A 23,248-nucleotide genomic window follows, 5' to 3' on the forward strand; every position below is an offset into this window, starting at 1 on the left:
TTCCAAGCCAAGCAACATCCTGATGAATCTTATCTGCACCTTCTCCAGTGCAGTCACATCCTTCCTATCGTGTGGTGACCAGAACTGCACACAGTACTCCAGCTGTGGCCTAACCAATGCTTTATAAAGTTGTAACATAACATCTCTCCTCCTGTATTCTACGTCACAGCTGATGAAGGCAAGATGCCTTCTTCACTACCCTATTGACCTGTGATGCCACATTCAGAGATTTAAGGACTTGTACCCCAAGGTCCCTGTGTTTAGCAACACTCCCTTGGGCCGACGGTGTATGTCCTACCCTTATTTGACTTTTCAAAATGCAACACTTTACACCTATCAGGATTAATCTCTCATTTCTCCACCCAACTTTCCATTTTAGACAACCTTCCTCGTTATCCACACCACCAACAACTTTTGTGTCATCCTTTTGTGTCAAACTTACTAATCATAACTCCTACATTCTCACATTCTCATTTGAGCCATTAATGAATATCACAAACATTTTGCTACTCACCTTGGATCCCATGGGCTCTAATCTTCTGGACTAGCCCACCATGCAGGGTCTTGTCAAAGGCCTTAGTAATGACCATGTAGAAAATATCCACTGCACGGCCTTCATCAATATACTTAGTTATCACTTCAAAAAATAACAATCAGATTTGTGAGACCACATTTCCCACAAACAAAACCATGCTGAATATTACTAATCAATCCCTGCCTTTCCAAGTACAAATAAATCCTGTCCCTTAGAAATAATTCCAATAATTTTCCTACCACTGACATAAGACTCACTAGCCTGTAGTTACCTATCTTATCCATGATTCATTTCTTGAATAAAGGAACCACATTAGCTATCTTCCAGCCACTTGGTATCTTACCTAGGGCTGGCGAAGTTGCAAAAACTCTGTCTAGGCCCCCAACAGTCTTCCTCAACTTCCATAGCAACCTAAGATACATCTCATCAGGCCCTGGGGATTTACCCACCAGAACCCATTCTGGGAGCAGATCCCTTGGGTCTGGGTTCAGTTCATTGGGTCTGGGTTCAGTTCAATGGGTCTGGGTTCGGTTCATTGGCTCTGGGTTCAGTTTGTTGGGTCTGGGTTCAGTTCATTGGGTCTGGGTTTGGTTCATTGGGTCTGGGTTTGGTTCATTGGGTCTGGGTTTGGTTCATTGGGTCTGGGTTTGGTTCTTTGGGTCTGGGTTTGGTTCATTGGGTCCGGGTTCAGTTCGTTGGGTCCTTGTACAGATCCATTGGGAGGAATGTGTGTCATGTAGGTAGAAATAAAATGTAATAACTTTGTCCTTTATATCCTGATTATATTCTGACCTTGATCCATGTGTATGGATCATAAATAAGACCTGTTCATAAAACCGTACAACACAGAAAGAGGCCCTTAAGTCCAGAAAGAGTCCATGCCTACCTTTGTTTACTAATCCAATTGACCAGCACTCAGGATGTCAAGTTGAATTATTGGAGCTACTGGGTTTGCAAGTTGTGCTGCATTTAAGAGAATGGGTGGGAGGGCTATTATTGATTCATGTTGGTCACTGGGCTAACTAAAGGCACACATCGTTCTCACTCCTTTTACTGCACTCTGTAAAAGGAGTGAGCATGCACTCAGTTCACATACTGCTTTAGAAACATAGAAACATAGAAAAACTACAGCACAATTCAGGCCCTTCGGCCCACAAAGCTGTGCCGAACATGTCCCTACCCCAGAAATTACTAGGCTTACCCATAGCCCTCTATTTTTCTCAGCTCCATGTACCTATCCAACAGTCTCTTAAAAGACCCTATCATATACGCCTCCACCACCGTTGCCAGCAGCCCATTCCACACACTCACCACTCTCTGAGTAAAAAACTTACCCCTGACATCTCCTCTATACCTACTTCCCAGCACCTTAAACCTATGTCCTCTTGTGGCCACCAATTCAGCCCTGGGGAAAAGCCTCTGACTATCTACCCGATCAATACCTCTCATCACCTTATATACCTCTATCAAGTCCCCCCTCATCCTCCGTTGCTCCAAGAAGAAAAGGCCGAGTTCCCTCAACCTGCTTTCATAAGGCATGCTCCGCATTCCAGGCAGCATCCTTGTAAATCTCCTCTGCACCCTTTCTATGGCTTCCACCTCCTTCATGTAGTGAGGTGACCAGAACTGAGCACAGTACTCCAAGTGGGGTCTGACCAGGATCCTATAAAGCTGCAACAATACCTCCCGGCTCTTAAATTCAATTCCACAATTGATGAAGGACAATACACCATATGCCTTCTTAACCACAGAGTCAACCTGCACAGTCGCTTTGAGCGTCCTATGGACTACGACCCCAAGATCCCTCTGATCCTCCACACTGCCAAGAGTCCTACCATTAATACTATATTCTGCCATCTTATTTGACCTACCAAAATGAACCACTTCACACTTATCTGGGTTGAACTGCATTTGCCACTTCTCAGCCCAACTTTGCATCCTATCTATGTCCCTCTGTAACCCCTGACAGCCCTCCAAACTATCCACAACACCCCCAACATTCGTGTCATCCACAAACTTACTAACCCACCTCTCCACTTACTCATCCAGGTCGTTTATAAAAATCACAAAGAGCAAGGGTCCCAGTACAGATCCCTGAGGTACACAACTGGTCACCGACCTCCACGCAGAATACGACCCTTCAACAACCACTCTTTGCCTTCTGTGGGCCAGCCAGTTCTGGATCCACACTGCAATGTCTCCTTGGATCCCATGCCTCCTTACTTTCTCAATAAGCCTTGCATGGGGTACCTTATCAAAAGCCTTACTGAAATCCATATACACTACATCTACTGCTCTCCCTTCATCGATGTGTTTAGTCACATCCTCAAAAAATTCAATCAGGCTCGTAAGGCAGGACCTGCCCTTGACAAAGCCATGCTGACTATTCCTAATCATATTATACCTCTCCAAATGTTCATAAATCCTGCCTCTCAGGATCTTCTCTATTAGCTTACCAACCACTGAGGTAAGACTCACCAGTCTATAATTCCCTGGGCTATCCCTACTCCCCTTCTTGAATAAGGGAACATCTGCAACCGTCCAATCTTCCGGAACCTCTCCCATCTCCATCGACGATGCAAAGATCATCGTCAGAGGCTCCACAATCTCTTCCCTCGCCTCCCAGAGCAGCCTGGGGTACATCTCATCCGGTCCTGGCGACTTATCCAACTTGATACTTTCCAAAAGTTTCAATACCTCCTCTTTCCTAATATCTACATGCTCAAGCTTTTCAGCCCACTGCAAGTCCCCACTACAATCCCCCAGATGTTTTTCTGTAGTGAATACTGACGTAAAGTATTCATTAAGTACCTCTGCTATTTCTTCCGGATCCATACACACTTTCCCACTGCTGCACTTGATTGCCCCTATTCTTTCACATCTTATCCTCTTGCTCTTCACATACTTGTAGAATGCCTTGGGATTTTCCTTAATCCTGCCCGCCAAGGCCTTCTCATGCCCCCTTCTGGCTCTCCTAATCTCCTTCTTAAACTCCTTCCTATTAGCCTTGTACTCTTCCAGATCTCTAACATTACCTAGCTCTCTGTACCTTTTGTAAGCTTTTCTTTTCCTTTTGACTAGATTTATTATAGCCTTTGTACACCACGGTTCCTGTATCCTCTCATGACTCCCCTGTCTCATTGGAACATGCCTATGCAGAACTCCACACAAATATCCCCTGAATATTTGCCACATTTCTTCTGTAGTTTTCCCTGAGAACATCTGTTCCCAGATTAATCTTCCAATTTCCTGCCTGAGAGCCTCAAAATTCCCTTTACTCCAAGTAAACGCCTTTCTAGTCTGTCTGTTCCTATCTCTCTCCAGCGCTATCGTAAAGGAGATAGAATTATGATCACTATCACCAAAATGTTCACCCACTGAGAGATCTGACACCTGATCAGGTTCATTTCCCAAAACCAAATCAAGCACAGCCTCTCCTCTTGTAGGCCTATCTACATATTGTGTCAAGAATCCTTCCTGAACACACTTAACAAACTCCTCCCCATCTAAACCCCTCACTGTCTGGAGATGCCAATCGATGTTTGGGAAATTAAAATCCCCCATCACAACAACTCTGTTATTCTCACACCTTTCTAGGATCTGCTTCCCTATCTGCTCCTCAATATCCCTGTTACTATTGGGTGGCCTATAAAAAACACACAGTAAAGTTATTGACTCCTTCCTGTTCCTAACCTCCACCCACAGAGACTCCATAAACAGTCCCTCCATGACGTCCACCTTTATACATTGCTTATTGGTACAAAATTATCATTCTAAAGATATGTGTTGTACTTGCTAAATTGAATATTGACACAGATTCACTAAATAATAAAAAGCAATGCAGACACAAAAGGGAATTAAAATACCTTGGTGGGGCTGAACAGGCAGTGGCAATGAACACACGAGGGAAACTCTAAAGCAGAGACTAAAGTGAGAAGAGGCCATAGTGATAGACATGGGGTTGTTGGGTTGCTTTGTCATCTCCATGAATTGGGTGTTCATCTCCAGAGGCTTAGACTCATAGAGTAATAGAGCAATAAAGCGCAAATACAGCCCTTCAGCCCAACAAGACCATGCTGACCACAGTGCCCACTCACCTAGTTCCAATTTCCTGGATATCCCTTCCCATATCTCTCCAAGCCCCACCCCTCCATGTATCTATCCAAGTGCTTTTTAAATGATACAATTGGACCTGCCCCAACCACTTCCTCTGACAGCTTGTTCCATATGCTCACCACCCTCTGCGTGAAAAAGTTGCCCCTCAGGTCCCTTTTAAATCTTTCCCCTCAGCCTAAATCTATGTCCCTAGTTTTCGACTCCCTTATCCAGGGGAAAAAACTGTTACCATCCACCTTATTTATGCCTCTCATAACCTTAAACATTTCTATAAGGTCACCCCTCATTCTCCCACATTCCAAGGAATAAAGTCATAGCCTAGCCAACCTCTACCTATAACTCAGGCACTCTGGTCCTGGCAACATTCTTGTAAATCTTTTCTGCACTCTTTCCAGTTTAACCACATCTTTTCTATAATAGGGTGACCAAAACTGTACACAGTTACTGCAAGCAGTTCTGCAGAAAAATCATAGGGGCATTAAAAATAGATAAGCGATTGAATTTGTTTTTGTGTATACCTTGGAGTATGGCTACTTGACTGGCATTGAGCAGTCAGGTTATTGTGAGGCTTGCTTATTCACTTGGTTTATATTTCCAAAGATCCCTAAAGGTGGAAGCACAGGTAGATGGGGTGTTATGAAGGCATACAGAATGCTTGCCTTCATTAGCCAAGACATAGAGTATAAAAGTAGGGAAGTTTTTGTACAACTTTATTAAACATTGGTTAGGCCACAGCTGGCATATTGTGTGCAGCTCTGGTCACCACACTATAGGAAGGACATGATTGCACTGGAGAGGGTGCAGAGGAGACTCACTAGGATGTTGTCTGGGATGGAGCATTTCAGTTATGAGGAGAGACTAAACTTGTTTTCCTTGGAGAAGAGGAGGCTGAGGAGGACCTGACTGAGATGTACAGAATTATGAGAGGTGCAGGTCCAGAAACTTTTCTCCATGGCAGAGGTGCCTAAGACCATAGGATAAAGGTTTAAGATGAGGAGTAGGAGGTTCAAGCGGGATCTGAGGAAAAGTTTTTGGGTAGTTGAAATCTGTAACGCATGGCCTGAGGGAGTGATGGAGGCGGGCACTCTCACAACATTTAAGAAGTATCTGGATGAGTACTTGAAATACCAAGGCATAGTGGAATACAGATCAAATGCTGGTAAATGGGATTAATACAGATGGGTACTTGATTGTCAGCATGGACGTAGTGGGCTGAAGGACCTGTTTCTGTGCTGTAGGACTATGTTACTCTAAACCTTCAGGAATTCATCCAATTAGAGTTGGTAACCCTTTATAGATGGTGTTTTGACTAGACTGAGCATGAAAGAGTTTGGACCAGAGTGAGGTAGACACTGAGAATAAGCTTGCCGAAAAATGCAAAGAACATACAAATAAATAAAAACTGCTCTTGCTGGACATTCTTCAGCCGGACGGGACTGCACCTGTCTGGTTTCATTAAGAGCTGGAGAATGACTACAGCATCTTTTCTCATCCTTCACGCACTGTTACCTCTAGTACCCCTCAAGCTTCCTCCTCAAATTTCTCACCAAGATTCTAGCCTTCAGCCCAATCATCCATTTCTATGTGCATGTTGACTCTCAGCTGAGACCCTACACCATCTCTAAACTGTCAAATTTCTCCTCCAAGATCCAATGCTGGCTGAGCAGAGATTGGACTAAAGGCTGAACCAGACTCTTTGTAATCATATGGTCCTCATAGAGTCAGAAGCACGGAAACAGGCCCTTCGGCCCAACTGGTGCATGCCAACCAAGATTCCCATCTAAGCTAGTCCAATTTGCCCATGTTTGGCCCATATCCCTCTGAACGTTTCCTATCCATGTACTTGTCCAAGTGCCTTTTAAATGCTGTTATGTACCTGCCTCAACCATTTCCTCAGACAGCTCATTCCATATACTGACCACTCTCTGGGTGAAAAAGTTGCCCCTCAGGTTCCTATTAAATCTCTCCCCTCTCACCTTAAACCAATGCTCTCTAGTTCTTGATTCCCCAACCCTAGGAAAATGACTGTGTGCAATCACCCTACCTATGCCCATCATGATTTTATACACCTTTATAAGATCATCCCTCATTCTCCTACGCTCCAGTTAAAAAAATCCCAACCTGCTCAACGTCTCTCCGTAACTCAGTCTCTCCAGTCCTGTAAACATCCTTGTAAATCTCCTGTGCACTCTTTCCAGCTTAATGCCATCTTTCCTATAGCAGGGTGACCAAAACTGAACACGATATTCCAAATGTGGCTTCACCAATGTCTTGTACAACTGCTACATAACATCCCAATTTCTATGCCTCATAACTGAGCCCAAGCTGAGCTTTGTCACCATGTAGCCATTGCCACCTCTGTCACATCATCCAAATCACTCCCTAGCTCTTCTTATTCAGTGTTGAATCCCTCATCATACCCTTCTTATCTTGCTGTACTAACCCACTCCCAGCTGCCCTACCTTGAATAAACTAAGCTCTGCTGTTGGTGCCCTACCCCACACCTGATCCTTGGCACCCTCTCTCCTTGTCCTCACTATCCTACACTAGTCTCCTATTTTCAAAGCTCTCCGTGGCCTTGGCCCTGTTTTCTCCTTTGACTATAAAACAAAATTCCCGAATCACTCCATCAGTGGTAGCTTTGGAATTCATATTCCAAACCTCGCTATCTCTCTACTCTTGCTTTTTCTGGCAAGATGCTCTTTAATGCCTACCTTCCCACCTTAATATCTCCTCATATGACTCCATGTCACATTGTTCCTATGAAGATGCATTGGTGGCTGGAATGGGGCCATTCACTCCCGCACAAATGCAGGTCTGGTTAATGCCTTGGCTTTAACACCCTGGTAAAACTTGCAACAGAGCAAAGCACATTACACCAGTTTCAAAAGCAAAATGCTTCTCAATAACTGTATGGCAGAGGAGTTGCAGTATTTTGAGACAAAATCTTTCGTTTGCACCTTCAGATTGGGTGCTCTTTGATTGCAAACATCCTACTTTCTGTTGCTCTGACTGCCTATAGAACCACCCTTTCCCTTCAGGTATTTCACTGGGCTATGTGTTTACATATCACAAAGCTGTCAACACAATGAGCCATGAGTTCCCTCTGCTGGTTGGCTCAGGATTGCATCCTACTACACACTACTGAATCTGCTATACACTGCTGAAAAATCTAACAGACCCGCAGGTTTTTGTCTTGACTGATGCTCAAGTCTCTGGAGTGCGGTTTGAACCAATGACCTCACTCAGAAGGGAGAATGCTATTACTGAATTATGCCTGTTCCCTTAGCAAGAAGCTGAGAATGAGGTGGAGTGGCAGTCAGAACAACCAAATACAGTTCCTCAGCACTGCTATTTTTAAGCTTGTTTAAACTGACATTGTCAGAGGAGTTACAACTAAAATTCAGATGAAACTTTTTCAGAATTGTTACACACCTGCTTAAGTGTTAAAGTGGTTTGTGAGCAAGTGAGTTGAGGAAAATTCCAACCTGGTGTTCTGTAATTAATCCAAGTTTTCTCTCAGTTAAAACCAATTTAATAACTGAACTTGAGGTCTCTGATTGAATTGGTAGTCTCTCTTGGTAGTCTGTAATTAAACGTATCTGGTTCAACCCAATTTTCTCTGATTAAATCTAATGCTCTTTGATTAAAAACATTCTGATTTATTCTTTGGCCTGGTTTTGACCTGGGTGCAGCAAACAATTAGGAAGGCAAACAATAAGCTGGCCTTCGTTGGGAGAGAGTTTGAACACAAAAGATGACCCTAGAAATACTGTGTACAGGTCTGGTCACCCTACTTGAGAAAGAATGTATTGTGATGGGCAAAATGCAGCAAAATTCACCAGATTGATTCCTGGGATTTGGGTGGGAGGGGAGGAAGGGGGGCAGAATTGTCCTATGAAGAGAGATTAAGCAGACTGGCCTATACTTTCTGAAGTTTAGAATAATGAGGTAAACACATTAAAGCATACAAAATGGTTATGGAGCTTGATGGTGCAGATGCAAGAATGTTATTTCTCCTGGTTGGGCTGTCTTGATGCAGGGGTTACAGTATCACAACAAGGGCCAAGCCACTTCATGACTGAGTTGAGAGGAAATTTCTTCACCCAAAGATTGGTGACTCTTTGGAGTTCCCAGCAGGAGTACTGTGAAGGCTCAGTCGCTGAGTATATTTGAGACAGAGATTGACAAATTTTTAGATCCTCAGGGAATCAAGGGATGTGTGGTTAGTGCAGGAAAGTGGTACTGAGGTAGAAGATCAGCCACGGTCTTCCTGAGTGGGGAAGCAAGTGTGAGGGGCTGAGTGGTCCACTCCTGATTCTCTCTTCTATTCTCATGTTCTATGCAGTATTTTCGGTGGGACAGAATCATGCAGAGATATCAGTGAACTGATGTAGGATGACGCAGGAGACAAGCCGGTATTTGTTGTCACTAAACCATTTGTTCCACTTTACTGTCAGTGATGCTGAGTATGGTATAATTTTAAAACATGTATTAATGAATTTATAATTGAATATCCAAGTCAACAGCCACAATGCAGCTCCCTCTGTCTTCTGGCTCTCCAGGCTGAGCATTGTGTAAAAGCTGAATTGATCAAGGCAAGTAATGTTCAGCTGCCCTCTGCCTGTATCAAACATTCCCAGAACAATATAAATCAGATATTAACAGACCACAGGGAGCTCCACAGCCAGTTCTACCCGAGCCAAGGGAAAGCACAGGGTAATATTTTGGGAGTGAGACCATTTGTCACGGATTTCGCTACAGTGTAAAGCCACAACTTCCTGGCGGTGATATTTCATGTTAAGGTGGAATTAAGTGGAGGTGCAAATCAACACACAAACTTCCCGTCACGGAGGCATGCATTTAACCGGCACTGTGGAATGAGATTCAAAAATAAAATCACATTCAACCCATTCAAAGAAGCTTTTGTGAGTGGGTGGGTGGGTACAGCTGACTGTGGAATAATGGGAGACTTGTACAGAAAGCCAATGAACCAAACTCCTTCTCATTCCTGGGATCCACCAGAGTTTCTTCTCCCCCGATCTCCTCCCCATCTGGTTCCACCTGCCCATCCTCTCTCCCTTACCTTGTTCCACTTATCACCTTACAGCCTCTGTGTCTACCTTCCCCTTTCCCTCCCCCAACATGGCTCCATCTGCCCAACTTTTTTTACTTATCTGTTTCCACTATCACCCACCAGCCTCTGTCTCAAAACTACCCCCTCCCCCACCTGACTCCATCTGCCCAGCAACCCACACCTCACCTGGTTCCACCTATTACCTATCAGCCCATGTCTCAGCCCTCCCTCTCACTCTATATACTGCCTATCTTCCCTCTACACTCTCAGTCCAGATGCAGGGTCTTGACCCGAAACATTGACCATCCTTCTGCCTCCACAGATGCTGCTTGACCTGCTGAGTTCCTTCAGCAGTTTGTTAATTTGCTCCTCCTCATTCACTCCTAATATACAGACTCCCAATACTCCAAAACCTTTTCCATTTACTCCTACTGTCCAGAAGTCCCATGGACAAACCCCTTCCATTCAAAACAATTGTACAGAATCTAAATGCTGATACAAAACCAGGTGGGACTCTGAGCAGGGAGGAGGATGTAAGAAGACTTCAGGGGGATATGAATGAGCTGAACCAGTGGGCAAGAAATAATTTGGAAATATCTGAGGATATGCACTTCAGTGCACAAAACAGAAAGGCAGAATACGTTGTTTTAAAACGGTGACAGGAAATGTTGATGTTCAAAGAGACAGGGGTGTGCTTGGACATAGTTTTGCTAAAAGCCAACAATTGGGTTCAACAAGCAATTAGGAAAGCAAATGGTGTGTTGGCCTTTACTGCAAGAGGATTTGAATACAAGAATAAAGCAGTCTTACTGCAAGTATGTAGGGCCTTGGTGAGACTACACCTGGAGTGCTGTGCATTGTTTTGGTCTCCTTGCCTGAAAAAAGATGTACTTGCTTTTAAGGGAATGCAACAAAGATTCACCAGAGTGGTTCCTGGCATAGTGGGTTTGGTGAATGAGGAGGGGTTGAGTAGACTCAGTCTGTATTCTATAGAATTTTGAAGAATTATCTTAATATTTCTTCTAGGAATCAACATGCTAAATGCAGGAAAGATATTTCCCTGACTGAGGTGTCTAGAATCTGGAGTCACAGTCTCAGAGTGAGGAGTAGCCATTTAAAACTGAGATGAGAAGGAATTTCTTCACTAAGGTGCTGGTGGATCTTTGGAATTCTGTACCCCAGAGGTTGTGGAGGCTCAGTCATTGAGTTCATTCAGAACAGCAATTGCTAAATTTCTGGGTACTGAGGGAATCAAGTGCAGGGAAATGATATTAAAGAACATTGAACAGTACAGCACGGCATAGGCCATTCGGCCCACAATATTGTGCTGATCTTGATGCCATTTCATAATGTGTCCTCCTGTTTATCGTCCATATCCCTCCTTTCCCTTCATATCCATGTGTCTACGTAAAAGCCTCTTAACCTCCAGCAAACTGCCTGATTCCACTACTACCCCTGGTAATCCATTCCAGGCACTTACCATTCTCTGTGTAAAAAACTTGTCCCTCATGTCACCTTTAAATTTCCCCCCTTTAACCTTAAAAGCATGTCCTCTGGTTTTTGACATTTCTACCATGGAGAACAGATTCTGACTGTCTACCCCCCTATGCCTCCAATAACTTTGAAAACCCCAACCAGTTCTCCCCTCAGCCTCTGATGCTCTAGAGACAACAACCCAAGTTCGCCCAACCTTTCCTTATAGCTCATACCAGACAGCATCCTGGTAAACATCTTCTGCACCCTTTCCACAATCTCCACATCCTTCCTATAGTGGGGTGACCAGAACTGCACACAATACCCCAAGTGTGGTCTGACTAGTTTTAAAAAGCTGCAGCATGACTTGCTTACTCTGATACTCAACACCCCTACCAATGAAGACAAGCATGCCATGCGCCTTCTTTACCAATTTATCCACTTGTGTAGCCACTTTCAGTGAACTATGCACCTGGACCCGTGTACCTCAATGCTATCAAGGGGTCTGCCATTAACTTTATACTTTCTCCTTTCATTTGACCTCCTAAAGTGCAACACCTCACACTTGCCCAGATTAAACTCCATCTGCTACTTCTCTGCTCTTATCAGTAACTGCTCTGTATCCTGCTGTATTCTTTGATGGTCCTTTACACTGTCCACAACTCCAACAATCTTGGTGTCATCCGCAAACTTGCTAATCCACCCATCTACATTCTCATCTAAATCATTGATATATATCACAAACAACAGAGGTCCGTGCACCGATCCTTGCAGAACACCACTGGTCACGGACCTCCAGCCAGAGTAACAGCCTCCCACCCCTACTCTCTGTCTTCTCTGGGCAAGCCAGTTCCGAATCCAAACTTGCAATTAACCTATCATGAAGGACGTTGTCAAATGCCTTACTAAAGTCCACGTAGATAACATCCACTGCCGTACCCTCATCAAGCACCTTTGTCACCTCCTCAAAAAACTCATCAAGTTTGTAAGGCATGATCTGCTCCACACAAAGCCATGCTGACTGTCCCTAAGCAGGCCATGCCTTTCCAAATGCGCATAAATCTTATCCCTCAGTATCCACTGACGTGAGGCTCACTGGCCTATAATTACCTGGATTATCCCTATTTCCTTTCTTGAACAAATGCACAATATTTGCTACTCTCCAGTCCTCCGGGACCTCACCTGTTGCTTGTGAGAACACCAAGATCCTTGTCAAAGCCCCAGCAATCTCCTCACTTGCTTCTTTCAATATTCTTGATTCTGCCATCAGGCCCAGGGACTTATCCAGCTTAATGCTTTTCAGAACACCCAGAACTACTGCCTCCTCCTTAATCTCAATATGTCCCAGCACAATAGCATGCCCCACTCTGTTTTCACTATCCTCTCATTCCTTCTCCTCAGTAAATATTGACGCAAAATACTCAAATAGCAGCGGTACTTAATGAATACTTTATGTCAGTATTCACTATGCAAAAATATCTGGGGGATTGTAGTAAGGATTTGCAGCGGCATGAAAAGCTTGAGCATGTACATATGAGGAAAGAGGAGGTGCTGAAACTTTTGGAAAGCATCAAGTTAGATAAGTCACCGGGACCGGATGGGATGTACCCCAGGTTGCTGTGGGAGGCGAGGGAGGAAATTGCAGACCGTCTGACGATGATCTTTGCGTCATCGATGGAGACGGGAGAGGTTCCGGAAGATTGGAGGGTTGCGGATATTGTTCCCTTATTCAAGAAGGGGAGTAGGGATAGCCCAGGGAATTATAGACCGGTGAGTCTTACCTCAGTGGTTGGTAAGCTGATAGAGAAGATCCCGAGAGGCAGGATTTATGAACATTTGGAGAGGTATAATATGATTAGGAATAGTCAGCATGGCTTTGTCAAGGGCAGGTCCTGCCTTACGAGCCTCATTGAATTTTTTGAGGATGTGACTAAACACATCGATGAAGGGAGAGCAGTAGATGTAGTGTATATGGATTTCAGCAAGGCATTTGATAAGGTACCCCATGCGAGGCTTATGGAGAAGGTGAGGAGACATGGGATCCAAGGGGACATTGCAATGTGGATCCAGAACTGGCTGGCCCACAGAAGGCAAAGAGTGGTTGTTGAAGGGTCGTATTCTGCATGGAGGTCAGTGACCAGTTGTGTACCTCAGGGATCTGTACTGGGACCCTTACTCTTTGTGATTTTTATAAGCGACCTGGATGAGGAAGTGGAGGGGTGGGTTAGTAAGTTTGCGGATGACACAAACGTTGGGGGTGTTGTGAATAGTTTGGAGTGCTGTCAGAGGTTACAGAGGGACATAGATAGGATGCAGAGTTGGGCTGAGAAGTGGCAGATGCAGTTCAACCCAGATAAGTGTGAAGTGGTTCATTTTGGTAGGTCAAATATGTTGGCGGAATATAGTATTAATGGTAGGACTCTTGGCAGTGTGGAGGATCGGAGGGATCTTGGGGTCGTAGTCCATAGGACGCTCAAAGCAGCTGCGCAGGTTGACTCTGTGGTTAAGAAGGCATATGGTGTATTGTCCTTCATCAATCGGGGATTTGAATTTAAGAGCCGGGAGGTATTGTTGCAGCTATATAGGTCCCTGGTCAGACCCCACTTGGAGTACTGTGCTCATTTCTGGTCGCCTCACTACAGGAACGATGTGGAAGCCATAGAGAGGGTGCAGAGGAGATTTACAAGGGTGCTGCCTGGAATGCGGAGCATGCCTTATGAAAGCAGGTTGAGGGAACTCGGCCTTTTCTCATTGGAGAGACGGAGGATGAGGGGGGACCTGATAGAGGTGTATAAGATGATGAGGGGTATTGATTGGGTGGATAGTCAGAGGCTTTTCCCCAGGGCTGAAATGGTGGCCACAAGAGGACATAGGCTTAAGGTGCTGGGGAGTAGGTATAGAGGAGATGTCAGGGGTAAGTTTTTTACTCAGAGAGTGGTGAGTGCGTGGAATAGGCTGCCAGAAACGGTGGTGGAAGCGGATACGATAGGGTCTTTCAAGAGACTGTTAGACAGGTACATGGAGCTGAGTGAAATGGAGGGCTATGGGTAAGCCTAGTAATTTCTAGGGTAGGGCCATGTTTGGCACAGCTTTGTGGGCCGAAGGGCCTGAATTGTGCTGTAGTTTTTCTATGTTTCTATGTCACTTGCTCCGACTCCAAGCACAAATTCCCTCCTTTATCTTTGAGTGGACCTACTCTCCCCTTAGTCATCCTCTTTTTCTTAACATAAGTCTATTGCGGGAGAAGATCAGCTGTGGTCTTGATGAACACAGGCTCAAATGACTAGATGTCTCCAACAGCTCCAGATTTGTGCAGGTTGTCCCTGGGTAATAAACAGGTTCTAGTTTTACTGACGTCAATAAGTCAATTTTATCCATGTCAGAAAATACACAAAACTCACTCGATATGGTAACCACACCTCCACAGTATTGAAATGAAGGGCATCAAAAGCACATAGGCCTGATAAGAAGAAACAATTACTAAATGTGGAGAGAGGGAGGAAGCTAGTTCTGCTGTTTGTAGGAATGAATGTATTGATGTACATTTAATAATATTATGGGAGCTCGTTCGTAGGTATGAGAGTGCATAAGTTGGGTGCTTGTAATCCGGGGACAAATATTCCAGACACTTTTTCATTCACTCCCAATGTCCAGAAATCCCATTGCCAATTCTCCGCCATTCCAAACGATTGTACAGAATCTCAATGATCCAAGCCATTTCCCATGCTCTCACATTAGAGGGAATCTTAACAGACCATAGACTTTTGTATAATATTATAGTGGTCTGAGCTTGTCTCCTTCACTCCATAACACACATTTTTCAAGGCATGCTCTCTCTCTTTTTGGTCACAGGTACGGGTCTTTACCTTCTCAGTTGGACAGCACAACTATGATGTCACGCCTCTGCAGTGGATGGCCTGCACAAATAAAGGTTCGTACTCACAGGGCTGCATGACTGAATGATGGTACAAATGCATGGCTGCATGAGTGCATGGTAGCACAGCTGCATGGTAGCCTGACTGCATAGTTGTCACAGTGTCCCTCATTTGCTCTAAGATATGGGCAATTGGTCAATGATTCAAGCTAGCAGCAAAAGGCATTTTATTGTTTAAAGAGTCAGGCAACTTTCTTACTGTGGGTTTCTGCTTCACCAATTGCTTCAGGAACTCCCTACAGACATTACTGCGGCACAGAGTGCAGATATAACACAATTCTTAAAGGGGTGATAGCATTAAAGCAACAATAAGTGTCCACAAAGCACTATTGAATGTGTCACATCTCTCCTCTGATAAGGATAAAAATAAAAACTAACATCCCAATACCGACCCAGCCCTTGTGCACTTCACTCTGATGCAAAGTCTTCTAGTTTATTGATTGACAGCCTGCCTATCCAGGTCTGGTTATCACCGGTTGTGGTTCTCCCAGGGTCCATTGCTGAGTTGTGGTGCTCCCGCACTGCAGGATGTATGATCCACCCACCGGTATCTCTACAACAGCCTCTGCCACGTGTTCCCACGGTGGTTTTCCTGGGATGGTCCCTGTCCCTCCAAGAGGGGTTTTCCTCCTGCCCCGTGTGATCTGGGATATGGTATGTGTTAGACCAGTGACAGACAGCGTGTGTTAAACCAGGGACATGATGTGTTAGAATAGTGACAAACACAGTGTGTTAGACCAGGGACAGACATGGTGTGTTAGACCAGGGACAGACACGGTGTGTTGGACCAGTGACAGACACAGTATGTTAGACCACGGACAGACACGGTGTGTTAGACCAGGGACAGACACAGTGTATTAGACCAGTGACAGACACGGTGTGTTGGATCAGTGACAGACACAGTGTGTTACACCAGTGACAGACACGGTGTGTTACACCAGTGACAGACACGGTGTGTTAGACCAGTGACAGACACAGTGTGTTACACCAGTGACAGGACAGAGGTTGGTAGGTGATAGGTGTAACCAGATGGGGAGGGGATGAAGGGCAGATTGAACCAGGTGGAATGGTTGGGAGGGATGAACAAAGGCAGAAGAAAACTAGGTGGACAGGTGACTGTGTGTGGGAGGAGAACACTGGAAATGTGAGTTACCTGAAACTGGAAAGTTCAATATTGATACCATGGAGGTGTAAGCCACCCAAGCGAAATATGAAATTTGTTCTTCCAATTTGCATTTGGTATCTGTAGCAATAAGGAAGGCCAAGGACAGACTGGTTGGTGTGGGAGTGGGTAAGAGAGATAAATTGGCATGCAGCCGGAAGCTTGAGATGGCCGTTGACCTGCTGATTTCTTCTAGCGTCTGAACTTGTTCTAGATTCCAGCATCTGCAGTCTCTTTTGTCTTCAAGACCTGCCTGTTGGTGGAATCTCTTTAAAGGTGGTGGAAATTACAGAGATTGATCTGTTGGATAGAGTCCTTACAGGAGGCAAGTGAGATGAAGAGTAGTCGAGGTAGCTGTGAGAGTCAGGAGGCATATAATGGATGTTTGTAGTTAGCCTGTCTCCTCAGATGGAGACAGATCAAGAAAAGGAAGGAAAGACTCAGGCATTGACCATTTGAATGTGAGGGCAATTCAGATGTTTTATCTTTATTTCCATTATTCATTATTTCCTCAGGGTGTGAAGGATGTGCCCAGCCTGAACTGCCAAGCATGTCTTCCTGCTCTGCATTTCACACTCCTACATACTTTTGTCCATATTCTTTTGCCTATGTTCTCACTCTCTAATTGTTCCCATTCATTTTCGAACAGATAACCTTGTTTACAGTTTATCCCCATGTTGACCCCGGCCTTACCCTGCTAGAGACATCCCCCCTTCCCCACCATCCCTGCAGATTAATGTTTCTTTTATCTTCTTCCCAGTTCTGGTGAAGGGTCTTTGACCTGAAACGTTAACTCTGTTTCTCTTCTCACAGATGCAACCTGACTTGATGAGTATTTCCAGCATTTTCTATTTTGATTTTGCCAAGATGTTGCCAGGACTGGAATGTTTCAGTGTGAGGAGATATTGGATAGGCTGGGGTTGTTTTCCTTGGAGCAGAGGAGGCTGGGGGAGGGGGGGGAGTGCTGATAGAGCTATACAAAATTATGAGGAGCTTAGGTAGGATAGATAGTAGGAAACTTTGCCCCATAGCAGTGGCATCTAAAATTAGAGTGAAAAAGCAAACTGCTAGAGGAACTCAGCGGGTTAGCAGTACCTGTGGGGGGAAAGAAAGTGTTGATGTTTCAAGGTCTTGACTAGATTGCTTCCCCAGATTTCAGCATCTGCAGTCTCTTGTTTCTCTAAAATTAAAGTCTAGGTTTAAGGTAAAGTGTAACAGGTTTAGCAGGGAACTGTGGAAACATCTTTTCACCCAGAGAGTGGTTAGTCTGGAACGTACTGCCTGAGTGGTGGTGAAGGTAGGTACTCTCACAACATTCAGAATCATAGTCAGAGTCTACAGCACAGAAATGGGCCCTTCAACACACCATGTCCATGCCAACCTTTTTGCCTTTCTTCATTAATCTATTTGCCTTCATTAGGACCATATCCTACTATGCCTTGCCTGTTCAAGTGTCTGCCTAAATGCTTCTTAAAATGTATTATTTACGTATTTAGTGATTGTGGGTGGAAGGGTGTGTTTCTCTGCTGTATGTCAATATGGCTCTGATGGCCATGTGTCAGAGGCTATTATGCCCTCTGGTTGTCCAGCCTCGAGTTCAGAGCACTGGCCGTTCCTGTATCGGCTGCTGCTATGGATCACCGAAGGACTCATGCACTCCCACCACTGCCCATCCCCCAGTCACCATTGACATACAAGTGCAGCTGGTATAAGTTAGCAGCTACTTCTCAGCCTCTCCACTTGCTGCGCACTGACTTCTGAGGTGACCCCGAGGAAGAATATACCCCTGTACCTGCTCCAATACTGGGACTCCACACAGTGTAGAGGAAGGTTTGAGGGTGGAACCACACTAGGTGACATGCTGGGCATGAGCAGGCATGCAGTGACAACTGGCAGCTCTGCATGGACCAAGTTCTGCATCAGTAATTTCAGGCGGACCAAGCCCGGACAAGCACAGCAAGATGCTTTGGGCATTCACAGACAATGTGTGAAATGCTGAGCAACATAGGGAGCCCAGGTCTAAGCCCACCTGGACATCAAAGCCCAACACTTTCCATGTGGAAGATATGCTCACGTCTGGTCCAAAGCTAGGGAAAGAAATTGGACAAGTACTTGAAGAAAAACAAACAGCAGGCTGGAGCTATGATTGGGACAATTGAACTGTTCTTGCAAAAGCCCAACAGGGGCTCAGTGAAGAGGAGCAGCATCTTCCTGTGCTGTAATGATTTAATGATTGTAACCATGAGGCAACATCTGAAGGCCAATGTCCCTGCTCCCACTGCAACCATCCAGGATCTAAGCACTGTGACGGGAACTCGGAATGCTGGTGTGCAAGCTCTGCCTAATGTCAGCTTGGCTCAGGTATAGTGTTCCTCAGAGAGATCCAAAGAGGATCTGATGTTTCTGAAGGCTTTCTGGTAGTGGGCTCTTTATTGGTGAGCATGTCTTTGCCTCCTGCCTTCAGTAGTGGAGAGCTACCAGCACTGGGATGCTCCTGGAATGAATAGATCAGCAGATTAAATGCCAGTGAGAGCACCCTGTTAGCTGTAACACACCATGTGGACGTTGGGAGGTGGTTGAGCAGCCCAGTCAGGTCTCCCAGTGTTAGCAGAGTATCTCTAAATAGCAAGAAAAGCAGCAAACCATTGAAAGTGCTCCTGGTACTGAGCTCTGCAATGGCTGCAGTGTGGAGTTTTCAGCTGCGATTTACATAGGGTGGATATGGGTAATAGGTGAATGTTGAGATTCATAGGCCTGGGAGAGGTCAGGCCCATGAACATGCATCACTCACAAAGCTACTGGGTCAATTTTCACCCAGAGATGATCACATGAGCCCAATGGGTCTTTACAACTACCTAGCAGATTCACAGTTACCATCAGTAAGACTGGTGTCCTTCACATTCCAAACTATTCACTTCACTGAACACCAATCCTGCAGCTGCCTTGGTGGAACAGGGTTGTTCATCCTTTTCACCACCATCATTACCGGCCATAAAAAACCAAGGGCTGCTGGCTAGCTGGTTGCTGGAAGTAGTGGTAACCATTCACAAGATTGAACCCCATGGCCATCATCGTGCAGTTAGTGCTGACTGTTAGTGAAATGATGGTTGTAGCAGGAACTTTCAGTGCTCTGATTGTCGGCCAGATATAAAAACACAGAAACATAGAAAAACCTACAGCACAATTCAGGCCCTTCGGACCACAAAGCTGTGCCGAACATGTCCCTACCCTAGAAATTACTAGGCTTACCCATAGCCCTCTATTTTTCTCATCTCCATGTACCTATCCAACAGTCTCTGAAAAGACCCTATCATATCCACCTCCACCACCATTGCCGGCAGCCCATTCCACACACTCACCACTCTCTGAGTAAAAACCTTATCCCTGACATCTCCTCTGTACCTACTCCCCAGCACCTTAAACCTATGTCCTCTTGTGGCAACCATTTCAGCCCTGGGGAAAAGCCTCTGAACATCCACCCGATCAATGCCCCTCATCATCTTATATACCTCTATCAGGTCCCCCCTCATCCTCTGTCACTCCAAGGAGAAAAGGCCGAGTTCCCTCAAAGCACCCTGTTAATTGTAACACACCGTGTGGACATTGGGAGGTGGTTGAGCAGCCCAGTCAGGTCTCCCAGTGTTAACAGAGTATCTCTCAAAAAGCAAGAAAAGCAGCAAACCAGTGAAAGTGCTCCTGGTCCTGAGCTCTGCGATGGCTGCAGTGTGGAGTTTGCTAGTCCTCATGTTCCAAATAAGCCCTCAGAATCTGGTAGCAGAGTCACAGATTCTGTTCAGGCTAATCCAGGCATGGTGTGTTACCACAGTAACAGTTGTGATATCTTATCACAAATGCAGGCAGTCACAGCATGAAAGTACCGTCAACTGCATGGCCTATACGGTATATTGCTAGACACATGTTCTAGTTCTTGGCACAGAAAATTAGCACAGACATAGACAATGTGTATTAGTACAGGTCAGATATATGTAATTTTGCAGCAGATATTAATGGATGAATTTGGAAATCCCTTTTCCGGTCGGTCACAATAGACACTCGTCAAACTGACACAACGATGAGGGAGAACTGAGTCATCACTCCAAGAGCAAGAGATTAAAGATTATAACTTGGTATTAAATGGGAATTATACTGCTTTGAGAATGATAGGATAGAGAGTGCTAGTGTGCTAGATCGGCATGGATATGGTGGGAGAAAATTAGCAATGGGGAGTAATGGATTCATTGATGATGGTCCTGGCCTCACATCTGAAGGATGTTGTCAGGGGAGGATATATTCAAGTATTTCCTTCATCTTGATGGTTTCTTACAAAGCAGTGGCCAAAAATGGTTACATCCAGGACAATGTATGCAGGAGGGAATATGTCACCCAGTGCGTCCGTGATACAGAAATCGGGTCAGTGTCACAAGTATGACCTGCAGATGTTTCAAATGATTCCAAGCAACATGGAAACATACTTCACTCATGAGAAGATTAATTTCCAGGAAAGACTTTTATTTTATACAACAGCGTTCTCCAGTGACTTACTTTATTCTTCCTTTCACAGTTTCAGTCACAACCATTTCTCTCTTTTTCCAGGATATTACTTTGAAATCCCCTCCATTGGTGCAATTCGGATCAACACTCAGGTAAGTGACATACTTTTGTGAAGTATGGATAGGAGGCAGACTGTTGTGGGACAGATGTAGATGAATAGATTTCTTCTGCCAGAGCTGGTCACTTCTTGTCCTTCTGCTGATCTTGCTGGTCAGTGCCCTTTACACTTTGTGCACTGCACTCGCAGTGAGTTTCCATTATCAGCCAGCACATCTTTGGGATGTGAGAGGAAATCAGATCAAGCTGTGGGAAACCCAGTGGGTCAGGCAGCATCTGTGGAGGGAAATGGACACTTGACGTTTCAGGTTGTGACCCTTCATCTGGACTGAAAGATAGAGGGAGATAGTCAATATAAGGAGGTGAGGGGAAGGGTGGAGCAAGAGTTGGCAAGCGATTGGTGGGTCCAGGTGAGGAGGAGTGATAGACAGATGGAGGAGAGTGGGAATAGCGACAGAAGCTGGGAGGTGATGGGTGGAGGCAACAAAGGGCTGAAGATGATGGAATCTGATAAGAGAGGAGGGTGGATCATGGAACCAAATAAGGAAGGTGGGGAGTGAAGATGGGAACAGTGGGGAGGGGGAAGAGTGTGTGGGTGATGGGCAGATGGAGTGGGTGGAGGAGGGGAAAGAAACAGGATGATGGAGGTGGGAGGAACTGTGTAGGTCAGGAGGAGAGAGCAAAGAGATAGAGGGAGCAGGTTACCTAAAATAGGAGAATTCAATGTTCAGTCCAGTTGAATTGTTTCGACCCAAAATGTCAACTGTTCATTTCCATCTACAAATGCTGCCTGACCCACTGAGTTCCTCCAGCAGTTTGTCTTTTTATTTCTTCAAGCTTGAATGATTCATTCTTATCTGAAGAGATCTTCTTCAAAAAGATTTAAAATGCTTTGGTACGTCTGGCAGATAAACTTGTCAGTTTAATGTATTTGTTTTTATTTTTTTCTATGCTACAGGAGTATTTAGATGTTCTGGGGCGTCCCATGGTGATGGCAGGAAAGAAAGCCAAGAAGGTTCAGTGGACCAATGTCTATCAGGATGCTTTGGTAAGTCTGTTTAACAGTGCATGGACATCCAAGTGTCCACACAAACCCTCCATTCCTTCTGAATGGTACACAGGAGAGAAATTGGTGTTGAGCAGCACTGTAAAATGGGTGATAGTGGGTTGTTAACCTACTCCAATGGCACAGCTGGTAGAACCACTGTCTTACAGCTCCAGCAACCCACAATCAATCTTGACCTTGGGTGCTGTCTGTGTGGAGTTTGCACGTTCTCCCTGTGACCACAAGTGTTTCTGGAGGAGAGTTAATGGGAATGTTGGGAGAATACAAAATGGAATGAATGTAGGATTAGTGTAAATGGGTGGATATTGGTCAGTGTGGACACAGCTGAAGGGCCTGTTTCCATGCTCTGTCTTTCTATGACTCTAACTGCACTCAGGTTTCTTTTCCATTTCACCACTTCGCTTCTACACCATCAGTGAGGGAATGGGTTTAAGCCAAGGTGTAGCACCTGAAGAGATAGCTTTCTGATTTGAAGCCAAGTCGAGACACAAGTATAATGAAATTAACTGAAGTATAAAACTCATCCAGGTAATGGTGTGAGCATGATTTCCCCTGGGTTCTAAGGTGAATTAATGGCTTGCACCAACAATTCTAGGGTCAGTGTCAGCAGTACAAAGTATGAGCAACAAATGTGGCCAAAGTTGCTTCATCGTTAGCCACAGATGAAGTTTTCGAAGACTGGAAGTTCTTAAACGTCGTTCCATTGTTTAAGAAGGGTAGCAAGGACAAGCCAGGGAGCTACAGGCCAGCCAGCCTGACATCAGTGGTGGGGAAGATACTGGAGGGAATTCTGAGGGACAGGATCTACCAGCATTTGGATAGACAGAGTCTGATTAGGAGGAGTCAGCATGGCTTTGTGAGTGGAAAGTCATGTTTGACGAATCTTTTAGAGTTCTTTGAAGAGGTAACCAAAAGGGTCGATGAGGGTAGGGCAGTGGATGTTGTCTATTTGGACTTTGGCAAGGCCTTTGACAAGGTCCCACATGGTAGGCTGGTCTAGAAGGTTAGGTCCCACAGATTCCAGGGAGAGCTCGTTATGGTAGATTCAAAATTGGCTCAGCGGTAAGAAGCAGAGGGTGGTGGTTGAAGGTTGTTTTTCAGAATGGAGACCGGTGACCAGTGGTGTGCCACAGGGGTTGGTGTTGGGACCCTTGTTATTTGTTATTTATATAAATGATTTGGATGTGAATGCACAAGGCTTGGTCAGTAAGTTTGCGGATGACACGAAATTAGTGAAGAAGGTTATCATATATTACAGGGGGATCTTGATCCGTTAG

The 23,248-nt window shown here is 45.0% G+C and overlaps 1 protein-coding gene across 4 annotated transcripts in view; it reads left to right on the top strand.

Annotated features, from left to right (window-relative positions):
* Positions 1–23,248, top strand: part of cacna2d2a (calcium channel, voltage-dependent, alpha 2/delta subunit 2a) — a 602,032-nt gene that overhangs the window by 447,394 nt on the left and 131,390 nt on the right. For all 4 annotated transcript variants that reach the window (XM_052017908.1, XM_052017909.1, XM_052017910.1 and 1 more), the window contains 3 exons: positions 15,054–15,132; positions 20,891–20,940; positions 21,864–21,953. In XM_052017908.1, coding sequence (XP_051873868.1) covers positions 15,054–15,132; positions 20,891–20,940; positions 21,864–21,953 — 219 coding nt within the window. The remainder of the gene's footprint in view (positions 1–15,053; positions 15,133–20,890; positions 20,941–21,863; positions 21,954–23,248) is intronic.

The sequence above is a fragment of the Pristis pectinata genome, chromosome 6 (assembly GCF_009764475.1).
Source record: "Pristis pectinata isolate sPriPec2 chromosome 6, sPriPec2.1.pri, whole genome shotgun sequence".
Taxonomy (NCBI): Eukaryota; Metazoa; Chordata; class Chondrichthyes; order Rhinopristiformes; family Pristidae; genus Pristis; species Pristis pectinata.